The sequence below is a fragment of the Tubulanus polymorphus genome, chromosome 4 (assembly GCF_964204645.1).
Source record: "Tubulanus polymorphus chromosome 4, tnTubPoly1.2, whole genome shotgun sequence".
Lineage (NCBI taxonomy): Eukaryota > Metazoa > Nemertea > Palaeonemertea > Tubulaniformes > Tubulanidae > Tubulanus > Tubulanus polymorphus.
In genome coordinates this window covers 7,566,751-7,582,240 of record NC_134028.1, presented here as the reverse complement: position 1 = coordinate 7,582,240, position 15,490 = coordinate 7,566,751, and the positions used below count along the sequence as shown (strand labels likewise).

The 15,490-nt window shown below is 37.6% G+C and overlaps 1 protein-coding gene across 1 annotated transcript; it reads right to left on the bottom strand.

Moving 5' to 3' along the window:
- Positions 1 to 1,358: 1,358 nt before the first annotated feature.
- On the bottom strand, positions 1,359 to 7,283 carry LOC141903506 (short transient receptor potential channel 6-like). Its single transcript, XM_074791627.1, has 5 exons — positions 7,234 to 7,283; positions 3,138 to 3,169; positions 2,857 to 3,006; positions 2,096 to 2,638; positions 1,359 to 1,625 (listed from the first exon to the last, which is right to left on the bottom strand). The coding sequence occupies exons 1-5, from the start codon at positions 7,280 to 7,282 to the stop codon at positions 1,359 to 1,361; spliced, it is 1,041 nt and encodes a 346-aa protein (XP_074647728.1). The 5' UTR covers position 7,283.
- Positions 7,284 to 15,490: the final 8,207 nt, after the last annotated feature.

The following is a 15,490-nucleotide window of genomic DNA, read 5'->3' as shown; positions in this document are numbered from 1 at the left end:
ATTCTGGGTGAGCTTGTAGATAACCTACGGTGCCCTCTAGTGTCGAGGTGACCTGAGTTATCATGATGATCAGCACGAAATACATGAATACGTGGCCGACGAATTTCACGTATGGTATTCTCATGAACGTCTCAATCTGTAAGAAAAAAGATGAATTCACAAACACTTATCATCATCAGAAAATCCAACCAGCTGACAGAAAAAAAACCGTAAAACTTACTTGAAGGTTTATTGATGTCTTAAAAAATAACACATACATTGCTTGATATTGTCGACAATGAACAATATACTTTGATACATATGATATGATATCAAGCCAGGATCAATCAAGTTTTTATTTTGATTTGAATATATCGATAATTGAATTGAATTGACCGGCAACCTGTCTAGCCCCGATATATTGATGACGTAGTGCACATCCTCAACACATAAATGATTATCAAAATTTATCAAACATGGAATAAGAGTTATGAATTATATCTAGTTACCAATTAAACGGCAGAATTCACAATATTTCGAAAGGCTAAATTCTAAACGCCACACAATATTTATGACGTAAGGCACATCAACTCACACAGAACCCCTAACCCTTTCGCTGGGGACAATTAAGGAACGCATTGTTACTGTTTGCACGTCGTCAAAAAACATAAGATACTTCATTCTGGTTACAATACTGACCTTTGAATGTGGACAGATGATATAGATAAGGCTTAGTATTGGGTATACCGCGCAGTATCCTATCCAGAACAACATGACTTTGAAGATTGAATTCGATTGATTCAGTAACGGACCGTACCATTGCATTTCTAGCTCCTGTTGACAAGCCGGATGTGATATGAACTACAGAATAAACCAAAGCAGTCAGCTCCACCGACGATGAAATGAATGTATTGATAAGTGAAGTAATTTATACCGAAGTGTCCAGGGGACATTGACAGTTTTTAGATTTCACCAGTAACTCAGAGTAATTATTTTTCATTTTTCATAGATTTCTTATGTTTTAAATTTCATTCTGAGTTCTTTTTCAGCTACTAACACGGAGTTGAATCGGAAAAGATAGAATATATTCATTCAGATTTTTATTTTTGTTCTGAGCAACTAACTCGGAAACGAATTTAGAATATGATAATAGATAATAATAATATCCCCAAGACGGTTCCGTAGAATTAGCCATTATTTGCAATATATTCAAAATAGATATAACTACAACTACATTGGAAATTGTTGGGTGGTTATTGAAATGAGTATGCTTACTCATAACTTGAATAAGTCTCCGACAATCAAAAGCGATTAATTGATTGCGTAATCAATTTTCGAGTTAATTCCAAATATTAACGATTCGAATAGCATTGAATAAATCATCGCATTCCCATTCCGTACGCGTGGTTACCAAGGAATGTAGCGTTTCGAGTGCAACGTAATTTCAAGTTGATATTTACTTTGAATTGTAATTTACGTACCTTCATTTCTCCGTAGTCGACGGCTACTTTTAGAGTAGCGAATTTATCTTCAGTTCCGTCCACCGTATGATTTATGATCGTATCCAGTTCTCTCGTGTTTCTGACGTGATCCATTAGTTTGACCAAATACGAACTTAAAGCATCCGCCAATTCGTTATATTCCTCCTAAAGTTAGATGTTCACACAAATTATATTGCTGATCCTGGGGACGTTAATGAAATTACCCTCACACACGTCGTGGGAGGGGAACGATTTGAAACATTCACATGGACCTCTCATTCACGTGATGAAGCTATTATACATCGGTAGCGAAAGCTCGTACGTCAAATAACCGATGAATTACTATATTCCTTCTGTAGACTGCCATCTGTAAAACTATTGTAAGATTTTGTTTCCCATCAGACCAGTTTGTACAACTGTGATGAGTAATAAATATATACTTATATACTTATACTATATATTCGTCTCGCTGTATTTATGGGACTTAAGTAAGCCCTATTCGCACGGGAGTGATTGAAACATCTACGCGAGTCCTCGTGAAATCTCACTTAACCTTTTACAGCGCTTGTGGAAAGAGGGCTCCAACTTGAATTGCTACGGCATATGCTCTTGCAATCTTATGCCATTATACTTACGCTAAAATAACGCTCGATATTCGCGTTCTGTCGAAGTGACTGCCCCAACTCCATGGCGGTTCTGATCGGGTCGGTGTTAGCTAGTGATACGTACGCCTCGCTGGTTAAGCCTCGATAAGTCTCGAGTCGGGTTTTTGCCACGTAATACGGGTCCATACCGGTCGCCGTTGCCGAAGCATTATCCGGCATTTCTATCCGTTCTCCTTTATCCAGCAAGGTTTTTACGACTTCGAACAAGTTCATTTGAGCGGCTAATACTATCGGGGAAGCGTTCGTAGCCAGTGTAACGCTGTACGCATCTTTTCTAGAGCCTAGTTTCGAGTTCATGCCGTTTTGTAGTGGTCTCCTAGATTTGTGGTCATTTTTGTTACGCAACACCTCGTGGCCGGTGGCGATACGTTTGCGAACTTCAGCCATACATTCGTCGTATCGGGGGCTGTTCACCAGGTAGCAGGCGATTGCTGCCTTTCCCTGTCTAATAGCCGACATCAAAGCCTCATAGAAATCTAGCGTGTCGCATTTTGGGGTCAGGATTTCGATCATCTTTGTTTGAAAAAGAAACAAAATTTCGCGTGACTTTGATTTGAAAATTCTTCATTGCATTCGAGCAAGACAGGGGTTAAGATTTGACAAAATCCCCAGAAATAATTTTTCATTCAGATTTTAAAATTACCGTATAAATTTCACCACAATTGAATCAAATTCACATATATCCTTTGAATTATCCAATCATTCCAAGGATTCTCAAGATCGAACAGTACCTGTTGGTTATTTTTAGCGACGGCTCCCAGTAATGGAGTCCGATCCAACGAGTCTTTGATTGAGGCTTTGACCCCTTGATCCAACAGCTTCTGTACCGTAACCACATCTCCCAATGATGCCGCTTCAAGCAGTTTGGTTTCATCGTAATTCTAGAATTGATAGAATGTGTCTGACACAAGCCATATTCTAAAACTATTTGATTCCTGATACGAATGCATTTAATTTTTGGGGGGTCAATTTTGTATGCGTTATCAAGAAATATCTAGAAATGATTTCTTACCAAACCGGCGCTTAGAGATGCTAGACTTCTACCTGAAAATGCATATAATATATTAAGTAAAATCACTGGATATCTAGTAGATTCCACATAGAAAAAATGGCGATACCAGGAGGGATCATGATTTAAGTTCCGATAGAAACGGATTGCGCTTTCGTAAAAAAGCTGTTGTCGTATTGAACAAGAAAACTAACTTGAAGGTTTATTGATGCCCTGAAAGATAACACATACATTACTTGATATTGTCGACAATAAATGATATATTAAAAATCATAAGGATCATGAAGTTATTTTTGATTTGAATATATCGATAATTGATTTGAATTGACTGACAACCAGTCTAGCCCAATCTATTGAAAATGTGGTGCACATCCTATCAAAAGATATTTATCAAAATTTATCAAAAATAAAGGAGTTATCTAATTCTAATTACAGATCTAATTACAAAATAAACGCCAAAATTCACAATTATCGTTATTTTGAAGCGGCAATATCGATGAAATAGTGACATCGACTCACACAGAACCTTAAATAACGCATTGTCGGTATCAATGCATAGAGATATTATTGTAACGGTTTTTACGGCGTAAAAATCGGCCCATTTGGTAATGTGTCGTTATGTATTTCAATATTTTAGTATAACGTGAACATGGACATGGTATACACAACACAAAACTTTATATTATGACTATATGACGTTAGAAATAATCTCAACGTGTTTATCCACATATATCAAATGAAAAAAATCATCATTCGATATCAACTTCATGTATGTGCTTGTTAAAAACATATATATATATATATATATATTAGAAAATCTTCGATCTGGTTTCCTCTCTATAGCGATCAACGATAACGATTGTAAATCGATTCTCTTTCACGGGTGAAAACATATTACAAATATACCGATATACATATGACAGATATACGGTAATATGAGGTCGGCGCTCAATACGCAGCTTTGTAAACTTTGCGATTGAAGATCGAAATCATACGGATTGTTCCTATCATTAACATGCTTCTTTATTAATTCTCTAGGTTTCAGCTGTGTTTGATCACATGAACACGATTTCAATGCGCTACTCAATACAATCATTCAACGTTTATTCCCGTATAGTGCTGATGGTTCGATTTGCTGTTTTATAAAAAGCAACCGTACTAATTAAATCTTCCTCAATTGTGACGTAGCTTCACCGTCGGTCTGAATTCAGTCGCAAAACTGTCAGTGTAATAGAATATTTTTATTTAACTCCGAGCCTCGATCGCTCATTCCGCTCTCGATTCATGCAAATAATCATAAAATTTTCTATCCATGACCCGCACAGATCAAGATTTAGCTGAGAAATATCGAAGTTTTGTTTATTCTATGTAGGGCTTAAGTAGAATCATTCGGAAAATCTCCCCTCTCCGCTTCACAGTATGGTGGATCCAGGGGGTGTCCGCAGTGGTCCCGGCCCCTCCCCCCTGAAATTTTAAGGCCCCTTAGATTCCATCCGCCGATATTCCGGACTGAATATTCTCCGTAGAATGATCAAAATCTAGGTTAAAAAACGGAAAAGTATCAAAATTTTGTTATGGCAGTTAGATGTTTTATTAATTCTAGAAGATCCTATAAAAATCATTGCGTTTGTGGAACAACAAAATTGCTGGAAGCTTAGAAAAAGGCCCTAAATTTCTTAAGCGGAAGCAGACACCCCTTTTCCTTTGACCCTTGATCTACCCCTGTACAATCCGCAACTTCAAAAATGGCAAAAACAGTGATTAATGTCGGCTTCTGCCTTGCAAACGTAAATAGTATATATATACGATTGATTTGTGCTTGTGGGATTTCGAAAAGGGTCCGAAAAACAAACCTTTGAAATTACCTCTACCCTGTACCCGTAAATTCAAAATACAGATGTACATGTATAATAGGGTCTATTCACGCGAGAAAAAAATTAGATCTAGCTTTTCAACCAAAAGATGGACCCGATGTCCGATGCATATCGATTACAATAATGCTAACATCAACTTATAGGACTTCTACATCAACATCTACCCGAAAAAATAACTACAATAAACTATCGGACTATTTACACGTAGAAAACGACCCAAAAAATAAAGAAATGGACAAAATGATCTTCAACCTTGTAATATTGCTATTTCCAAAATCTGGATGTATTAAATTAGGCAGCCAAGAAAATTCACCCCAATCAGTTGCTTGCCGGTTCAGACTGGAATGGAAGATTGTTTGAATGAACCGGAACCGAATTTCCAATTATGTACTTCGATTAAAAAAAAAATTCGACCGCCGATCACACAACTATATTTGTACTTCGATTTCCGATTTCAAAATCAAACCCCCTGTTTCGCTCCCGACAGGTGTGGTGGGTCTGTATGGGACACTCAATCAAAAAATCAAACGAAATTTACCAGCCAAATAAATAACAGGGAAATTCCCTATTCTAAGATTAAAAAAACAATGTCTTTTCAAAAGACTTAAATTGTACAATTGATCTTTTGTCTAGTAAGAAAATCTTATTTTTGAATTTTAAGAAAATTGATTCTGATTATCCATATCCGCGTGATACTTATTTTCATAATTAATCAGTCAAAATCAATCAGATATACATATTATTCTGGCATCGTTGCTAATTTCCTGAATATGCACCAAAACGTTTTTTAGACGTAGCCAACCTACCTGCCAGCTGCCGAAATATCTGCCTTCTAGTTTTGCTCATTTCGTAGAATGCCATTTTGCCCGCGCGAACGCCAGTTAACGATCTATGTCACTGAATTAGCGTATCGCAGAAAATGATTTTTATCGCCGAAGATACGCGTGCAAAAGTAGCGTCAGATATCTACGTATTCATTATCAGTCATATAAATAATTCTGCTTTTTGTCTAACGTAAACAAAGCATAGAACTTAATGGAATTACTGGTATTCAAATGAAGTTTCCTTTGCAAATAACAGCAGATGCGGCGCTTTATTTCAAATTCAAATTGAATCGACGAATAGTAAGAATTTGAATGGTCAATTGCGTAATTACGCTATGTTTTATTCAGAATCAATCGGTTTCGGTTTTCATTTGAATAATCGTGATGTTTTTGGCTCAAGGTACATATTCGGATTTCCTCTATATGAGCTACTTTTAAGGTCTAAAATTGACGATAAGATCGGTGTTATTACTTTGATATGAGGAAAGTGCCATCTGTTGGACGGGTGTAGTGAGTATCAAATAAGTGTAAGGGAGGGTCCCAGGTATCAAGTGCTCTTCTGCAGCAACATATGTTTGATATTCTAGTGTTACTATATAAGCATTATAGAGATATGTATTTTTTTCACAATTCACGTTACTAAGTACACGCATCCAGTGCAAAAAATCTATGGCCATATACTCTATGTACCTTATCGATCCTATTCGATAAATTACATTAGTAAGATAAGTGAAATTAGTCACAACCGTTGTACAAGCAGTTACCCGGAAAAAATCTTATTTCGTGCCGATCTCAGTGATGTGGTCACAAATGACCGCATCTTTTCATTCTAAGTGAATAGAACAGTACCGCCTGGATGGACCCTTCTTGGATACGAACTAATATAAGCCTAGGTTGAAGCAAATCTAAAGGGAGAGTATGGGGCAAGAACCCATATTATGTGCCAAGATCACATAGTTATAACCTGGCTAAAATGTAACACAAACAGTAAATAATTGCAGGTAATCTTGTTTTAGAATCACTCTAGATGCTCATTAAATGCAGGCGCGGATCCAGGGGGGATTCATCGGTCTTGACCCCCCTGCTCAGCTACCAAAAATTCTTTAATCGTTGTCTTGAATGAATTTACTCAAGACAAAACGGGCGAACAGTGCTACATGGTCGGTACCATATCATCTTATGTTTGGCCAAACAATATGCCGTATAGGCCCCCTATCAGAGATTTGTCGGCGGTTGAACATCACCATTCTTCATGAAAAAAATCCCTGGAAAAAATCCTGGATCCGCGCCTACGGGCCTCGCTGTTCATGTATTATATACAAGTTAGTTTAGGGGCCCCTATTCTAAATTTCTAGATCTGCCCCTGCTACAAATATAATTCATATATATGAATATACTTACGCCTTCCGTTTTGGAACAGAAATTTCGAAGCCGTATACGTTTTCCGCATTTTGTTTTGTTATCCACAAAATCGATGATAAATTGATGATTAGAATAACGCGATTGATACCGCTGAATTCGCAGCTTTCACTCACAGTTCAGGTCGCCGTACTTACTTCGTGGTGTTTTTTGCCACACTGTTATAGCTATAGCTAGAAACCTACAGCGCGTCACGTTTTTCTGTTTAACTGATCGAACGTGAACCGTTAAAAAAACGCCAATACTGCTTCAATTTCCGACAGCTTTTGCGAATCAGGTAAATACGCTCAACGATGGGTGATTCCAAATTTCATGTCTGGATCAGTGCCACAAGTTGAATATTTAGTATCGTCATCATTTTTGTAAGTCAAGAATTATATATAATCACTTGTAAATAACAGATTTTGAATTTCAAGACCCAGTTTGTGCCCCACAACTAGGTCCAGACAATCACATATTATTTAACCCATGATTGGGTATTATAGGACGGATGCCTCGTGACCACTGAAAACAGCAGTACCTCCATATCAGACATTATATCCTCGCCACATGTTCGAAGTTGGCGTTTTACAAGTGTTTTCAGACCCATGCACCATCTACTGGATAAACCAAAGTCGATATGTTAATCGGTTTATGACAAACGGCGTCGTCGAATGGGAGATTTGAGATTCTGCATTTTCTAGCAAGCGTGGGTTCATCTTCCGTCCAGTGTGCGAACACAAACAGTTTCTTTTGATTCTCATCTACGAACATGAAATGACACGGGAAGCTTAATCCATGCTTCAAGGTCGTACGACGCTACATCAGACGTATAAATCCGGACCGAAACCCACGGGAACAATGCGTTAAAATAACCCTTCAAATCGTGGACATACAATTCCTTTTAGACCATAAGACTTAGGATCTAGATAAGACGTACTTTTCAGTTGGATTTCGCGTGTCATCGCCGATCGCTATACTCTTTAGCTACATCTGTATCAAATTGATTGTTTTAGGTTGCGAGAAGTGATAAACAAAGAACTAAATTGAAGATAGGCCTAACTCAGATCATAAACTGTTGTGTTCGTTTCGTACGCAGCTGTTGCGATTAGGTACACGAATTAAACCCACAAATTGGAGTAATCCGGGTGGATACTCAATGCTTTAAAAGGCTTTGGCCATTGATTAAAGATTTAGAAAACCCTTTGAAACGGTAGCATACTATTATTTCGTTTAGTCTGTAAGGATTTAGCTAAACTCGATACTCTTTTAAGTACGGGATTTCATGCTGATCCTGAAAATCACTTGTTACGAGTTTGAAATCATTTTCGCAACTGTAAGATGTAGATCGGATGATAGTTATTCGTCGTGTGGCATTAACGAGAAATCGCCAGTAAATCAAAATCAACTCTTCATGTATGTCTTTGCTGGCTGCGAGCTAGTTCGCATTCGGGTCACGACTACATTTTATCGGCGACCAGACGAAGAATATCATACTTTATGAATTGTTTTCAGCGGAAAGAAGCATAACTCTCCGAGCGCCCGTGCCAGCGATTTTATGGAAATGGATTGCAATAGAACTAATCTCATTTCGTTTTTAGTTTTATTTATTCCGAGTTGACGACGATTAATTGTCGACATTTTCAGACGAATCCTAGGGCTTTTCAAAAAAGAATTTTTCCAATATTTTCGGTAATGAAGTTAAACGCCTCACGTTCTGACATTTAATCACACTTATGTTTAACAACTGGAAGACCAAGATTAGATTTGCAGAATTATGTGTATGTCTGATTATATTATTTTTATCGGATCATCTTCCTTGTTTCATCTCGTTTCTGTCTGATGGACAACGACTTGCCCGTCTGTGACATATTCCAGCCGAAATCGGAGACGCAATTTACCAATATGAACAGAAAGAAATTGTTAAAGATATCACGGGGGCGATTGATTTATCCAAGTTTTGTAGTCTATAACCAAGTAATAAAGAATATCTTCGTAATCTCAGAGAATATTTATTCTTCGAAAGTTCCAACGATAGAGAAATCCAAAAGGGTCGGGCCAGGGATCTTTACCGAAAATCTTGACTTCTTCAAGTCTACTAACGTCACTAAATGCCGTCATCAGAATCGGATCATAGTCAGACAGATAAAACTCGTAATGGGGATAAAACAAATTAAGGTAAGCTGTTATATAATACGACCAGAAAAAAAACACATATTCGTGATTAATTCTGACTATACTTTGTCTTGTTCGCACCTGTGAGATTCGTGAAATCTGAAGCCTTTTAAAAGATTCAAAGATTTAATTGCACTTGCAAGGCTGCAAAGGACCTCGGTAATATGCAAAAAGCGCAGGCAGACACCTGATGATGGAAAATATAAACTGTATCCTGAAGCGACGAGAGATGTTAATCACAACTGACCGTCGCCATCAATCCGTTAATGGTATCGAGTCGACCAGGCTTACATTAATGCGCGCCGACTTTGAATGGGCGAAAATCAAAGTGAAAGTTGTGATGGCGTCTCCGGAGGATGTCGACCGAGTGTTGACGGCGGCGGCGGCAGTTAGCTAGGGTGCATTCTGTAGACGAATTATTTTAAAAATACTATAGACAGCATTTCGCGCTTGACGCAGAAATCCTGTCAGCGTGAAAATTTGCCTCGGCAGCTTTTGAAAAGGTTACCGGTACCTAGGAATTATTCATCTGTCTGGAAAGTCAAATGTCGCAAATACGAGACGAAAGAAAGAAAATGTAGATTGATTTTATGGTAAATGAAGAGTGAGGTATAAACGCATGGAGAAGGAAAATAAACATTTGATTATATATAACTACAATATCACTCAAAGGGTGAACTGAAAAATAAGTGATAATTTGACATTAGGCCTATAATGGAAGACCGGCAAATCTTATAATTTTTTCTAATTTCAAATAGGGAAAGACCATGTTATTTGTTTGTTCTGGAGATTTGGTTCGGTTCGTTTAGAGTTGTGTGTCCCACAAACCCACCACACCTGTCGGTAACGATACAGAGGGGTTGATTTTGAAATCGGAAATCGAAGTACCGATATGGTTGTGTGATCGGCGGTCGAGTTTACAGAATTTTCTATTTAAATCGAAGTATACATAATTAGACATTTGGGTTCCGTTTCATTCAAACAATCTTCCAACCAGTCTGAACCGGCAAGCGACTGATTAAAGTTAATTATAAGGTTAACTATTCTATTTTTTCCATTTTTGAAATTTCCAGATCGATACAACCTTTTGTTTCATTCAGTGTATGATATTTCTTCTTGAAATTCGTTATCCATTCTATAGGAAAGTCTCGATATCTGAGTTTTTGTGCCTATCTTAATTCTTCTCCTTCAGGGATCATGTTTCTTTTAATTATCATCATTATCATTACCAAATATAGAGAATGAGAGAACTGAACGTAATTAGGTCAATTTTCGAAATGAGTTTGAATCTGCAATGACGCTATATCATAATTCCTTTTTCGGCGGGTATAAAGAATGCATTTCATTTTCTGCTGATCAGCCGATCCGTGCATATCATAATGTATAGTCTGCACTAATGATCACAAAATGATATTTCGTGACTTTTCATCGTTATTAGACGACTTTCCATCGACTATATCGGCCGGAAAATATCCTTCCGGTACCGAGTCCGGTAATATATCCGGCATCATCGGTCTTCTCGTGTGTGCGCGGGTCAGAACTTCATTTAACTCCCGCGCGTGACAAATGACCTCCATTTCGGCAGCGAACAGCAATCAGGGAATCGTCGACAACAGCCAGCCAACGCGCTGTTTAAACGTTCGGGCAGAAATTTGCGGCGTCGGAGCCGATTTCGACTGTGTAATGATGATTAATACGCACAAATGATAGATAGCGTTTCGACAGAGCAACGGTCACGCTAATTATTAGTTTGTATGGGTTTCATTTACGTCAACAAGCGCACAGGCAACGAATATATTTGCGCGCCGCAAAAAGACAAACGACAATTGAATTGATTGTAGTCGGATCGCGTTAGCGTTGTTAATAGAAATGAATACGCTCGCCACCTTTTTTTGTCCGCAGTGATTTTCCAGACCATATTCAACCTCCAATTAACACGACAGGTTGTTGGGTAGATCCAACTACGTATCTCAATCCTTTTTTTTGCAAATAGGCAGAGACTTGGAAACGGTCTTCCAGCCAAGTGTTTTTCTAAAAAATCACGACGCCATTGTTTGGTGGTAGGTGTCCACTTTAAATTTGGTGCCTTCTTCCTAGCTTCGCCACGATTTCGTTGCCCACCGATACAGTGGTTTTTTCATCATCTAGAACGGACCGCCATTTATCAAATAGACTGGATTACGTCATTTATCAAATAGACTGGATTAATGAGTTCAGTCGACTTTTTGATCCGATATTTTTTAAATAATCCTATCACATCCTGGTTTTATTGGTTTTGCTTTTTATTGACATTTTTTCAGTTGTTCAAGCTTCATTTTGATCGTTCTTCAGAAAATAAGGGACCTCGAAATTGCAGTGGTTATTATTATTATTAAGTAGTTGTGTGGGGGAAGGTCCAGACCTCCACCGACACCCCCGGACCCGTGCCTAGTTCGTTCATTTCTTCGTATGTCTGTCACATTCTGCCCGTAGATCTGCCCTTGATTTTAAGGATCCTTGCACGAGGTTTTATTTTGCGTTCTCCTATTATCATGTTCCAAGGCTAATTCAAAGAATTTATATTGATTATTTCTACTGATCGTATATAACCCTTATTTCGATTAATATGTGTATAAAGATTCCTATTACAAAAAGCTCGTCAACAGAAATCGTTTATGTATAACGTATCTCATTTATAGAAAATACGCGTCGAGTGGTGGCATCGTTACAAGTTAAGCAACACAGGCACCGCAATACGGCTAGAAATGAAATATTAATACTTCTCCAGCGGGCATCATTTGCTCTTAATTACAGCAATCGTAGCGTTTCGGCAGATCGCTAATATGAAAAAATTGCCCGAAACGTATTCATATAAATAGAGAGATTGTATATTGAGATATCCAGTAGATGACGACGAGTACGAAGAGCGAAGTGTCGACGACGAAAGATTGTCTTGTTGAGTATCGTTTAAAATATCGCGATAGCAATCGAACGAGATCGTATAGAAAGCATGCCGGCTATAACTCAATGAGAATGCATGTAGCACCCTGGAAAGAGACGGGATTACTGTAAGAACTAATAAATATGATATCTTCATTAACGACCAATTTCGAGACATATCGAAACGCTTACGTAGGAATGATGATGGTACGCACTCGTAAAAACTATGAAGCGAATAAACAATGCGTACGACTAGATCGGTGACAGAATCACGTGGAATAAAAATAACAAGACGAATATTACTTCGTAGGTTGACTAGTTCATTATTAGACCTTCGCTATCAAATGTATAGTAGCTTCATCAGGTGAATGAGAAACTATTGAGTACTATTAGTCTCGTTGTATTTATTCTACACCAGGTTAACGCGGCTCCTCTACGAAAATCATTCGCAAAGCGTAAATATACATATACGACATCGAAAACATTTTGACGACGCGTGTATACCCTACCGGCAAAGCAATAAATTTATGTTTATAAATCTTTATCAAAGTCTCCTTAGTACGGAATAGCAATGCAGCAATATGATTTTTGTTTCCAAGTCGAAAGTTATATACTTTTTGTAGACTTGAAAATTCGATGTATTAAGTCGAACTTTCGACTTTGTAACTCGAAATTCCGACTTACAACAAGAAAGCATATGGCTGCAAATCTTTTCCGTACATACATTAGTCATATAACAACATGGTCTTGAAACTTTAATGAATGTTAAGTCGTTCCGTAGACGGGTCTGGTAGAATGGTCGGTCTGGTCGGCGGTCGAATTTATCGAATTTTTTATTTTGATCGAAGTACATATTTGGAAATTTCGATTCCGGTTAATTTAAACAATTTTCCAACCAATCTAAACCGGCAAGCGACTCTTGAAAATGGTTTTTATTATAAAACCGAAAATTCGGGATTTTAATAAATTTTGATAGTTTCGATTTTTTAACTTTTTCGATCCTGTGATTGTGGGACTTATATTCTACTCGTCTCTCGCGATTCATTGCGTATTTTTACCACGTTATTCTGATTGGGGTTGATTTTGTCGACTGCCTAATTCAATACATCGTATTAGTTTAACTGTTTTGTTTTTTTTCATGGGATTTTGAAATGTCTTAGTAAGTCAAAATTTCGAGTTTATAAGTCGAAATTTTGGCTTAGGAACAAAACCATATGGTCGCAATGCTCTTCCGTAGGTACGTAAGTCATATAAACAACACGATCTTGAAACTTTAATGAATGTCAAGTCGTACTGTGACGGATCTGGATTTTCGTTATGTTATTCACACATTTTAATGTACTTTTTCTGTGGTATTTTGTCTGGGGCAACTAAAGAGCATCCAGGTATTCGCGGGGAGTGATTGTTTCGTGCGCGCATGTACACGCATATAAAACATAACCTTTGATTTTAGCGATAAGTCCCGTAATCAAATTATCCACCAGCGACGCGAGGCTACTTTATTGTTCAACAAAGAAAAACAGCGGAGACATTACTCCTTGCGAAACACTGGCGGAATATATGATCGACAAAAACGCGACGCAGTGGCATAGGTTGAAAGAGGGTTCTGTCTGGTTTCTGATTATATTTCCTAGAATCGTATCAGTTTTCCGCTTGGCTTTCAGGACGAAGATTCAATATCAATCGAAAACTTCGAGCAAGCTAGGTCGTGTTGTTTGCTGCGTACGATCGGTCCGACTTCAACCGAAGCCACATAAAATACACTCGGTGCCCGATCGAGGTACGTACCTAGTGTACGTGATGTCATATTGTTCGTTTAGCCGTAATTGTTGGTGATTTATTATAAAATATATTATTCCCTGAAGCCAAGATGCAAAGCTTTCGAATGATACCAAATTTGTCTATCTGGTATCGCTTTTGAGCGGAACTTCATTGCCAGAGCACTTTTTGTTCTTTGGCGCCCATCTGTGATCACTAACGAATTTTTGGGTTCTGTCGTATAAATCTCGCATTTGCTTCACCGGAATGATGACGTCATCGCGATGAAAAAGCAGAGAGTTTCACGATCGCCTCCTGAATCTATATTAGTCTCAGGTCGATTAAGAATAGTGGCTGATTAGGGCAGTAACGTAAACTTCCTGATATGCAAATGAGGGAGCCGGAACGCCAAAATGAAAAAAACGTCGTATTTCCTTGAAAAATCCGAGTTTTCATACTTAATGATTAAGACATCACTCACTGTGAAACTGGTGCCAGATGAATAAAGATCCTATACATTAAGTCATTCTAATCATACGATTTAGCCATAACGATAACAGCCATCAAAAAGTAGATAAAAATCTTATATCTATAATGATTTCAAGATCTTTATTCTGGATTATTGTGGATACACGGATTTCTATTGTGCTTCAACTTAAAACAGTCCAAGACATAACACATCAACAAGGTTTTAACTGTGATAGCATTGAAATTCAAACGGTACCATGATATTACCAGACATGGTCTGAACATATTCATGTATATGTATATATAAATATCGCCAAGTCGGGAAGAACTCGATTAATATTTCAGTCCGATGTATATCAACTTGAAATTTATCCCCGGCGTTTTAACCGAGTCCATGCATCGCAAATCTTGCGAGTTATACTCGGGCGTCTTTCGACGCATGTGCACGTCGCTATACGAGATTATACCATCGTTTGAGGAGATGTCTAATCCAGATAGCGTTCTCAGCGGATTACGGAAAATTTGTGCACGGTCGATTTGTCTTAACGTTAAATCCATATCAGATCATTTATTACACTCGAGATATTGCGGGTAATGGATTGTCTTAACGTTTAATACACGTGTATTTCCATCGAATTAAAGATGCCCGTCGCGGCACTGGTCTACCCGATTTGAATCCGCGGCTCATGGAATAGACGATTAGAGTTGATCAGTTGTTAATTAGTCTTATTTGCGATCTTTAGAAGGATATATATATATATATATATATATATATATATATATATATATATATATATATATATATATATATATATATATATATATATATATATATATATATATATATATATATATATATATATATATATATATATATATATACATCATTCCTGAAACAATAACGCAGTTTTCTGTGATATCTTATGGGTCTACCGGTGTT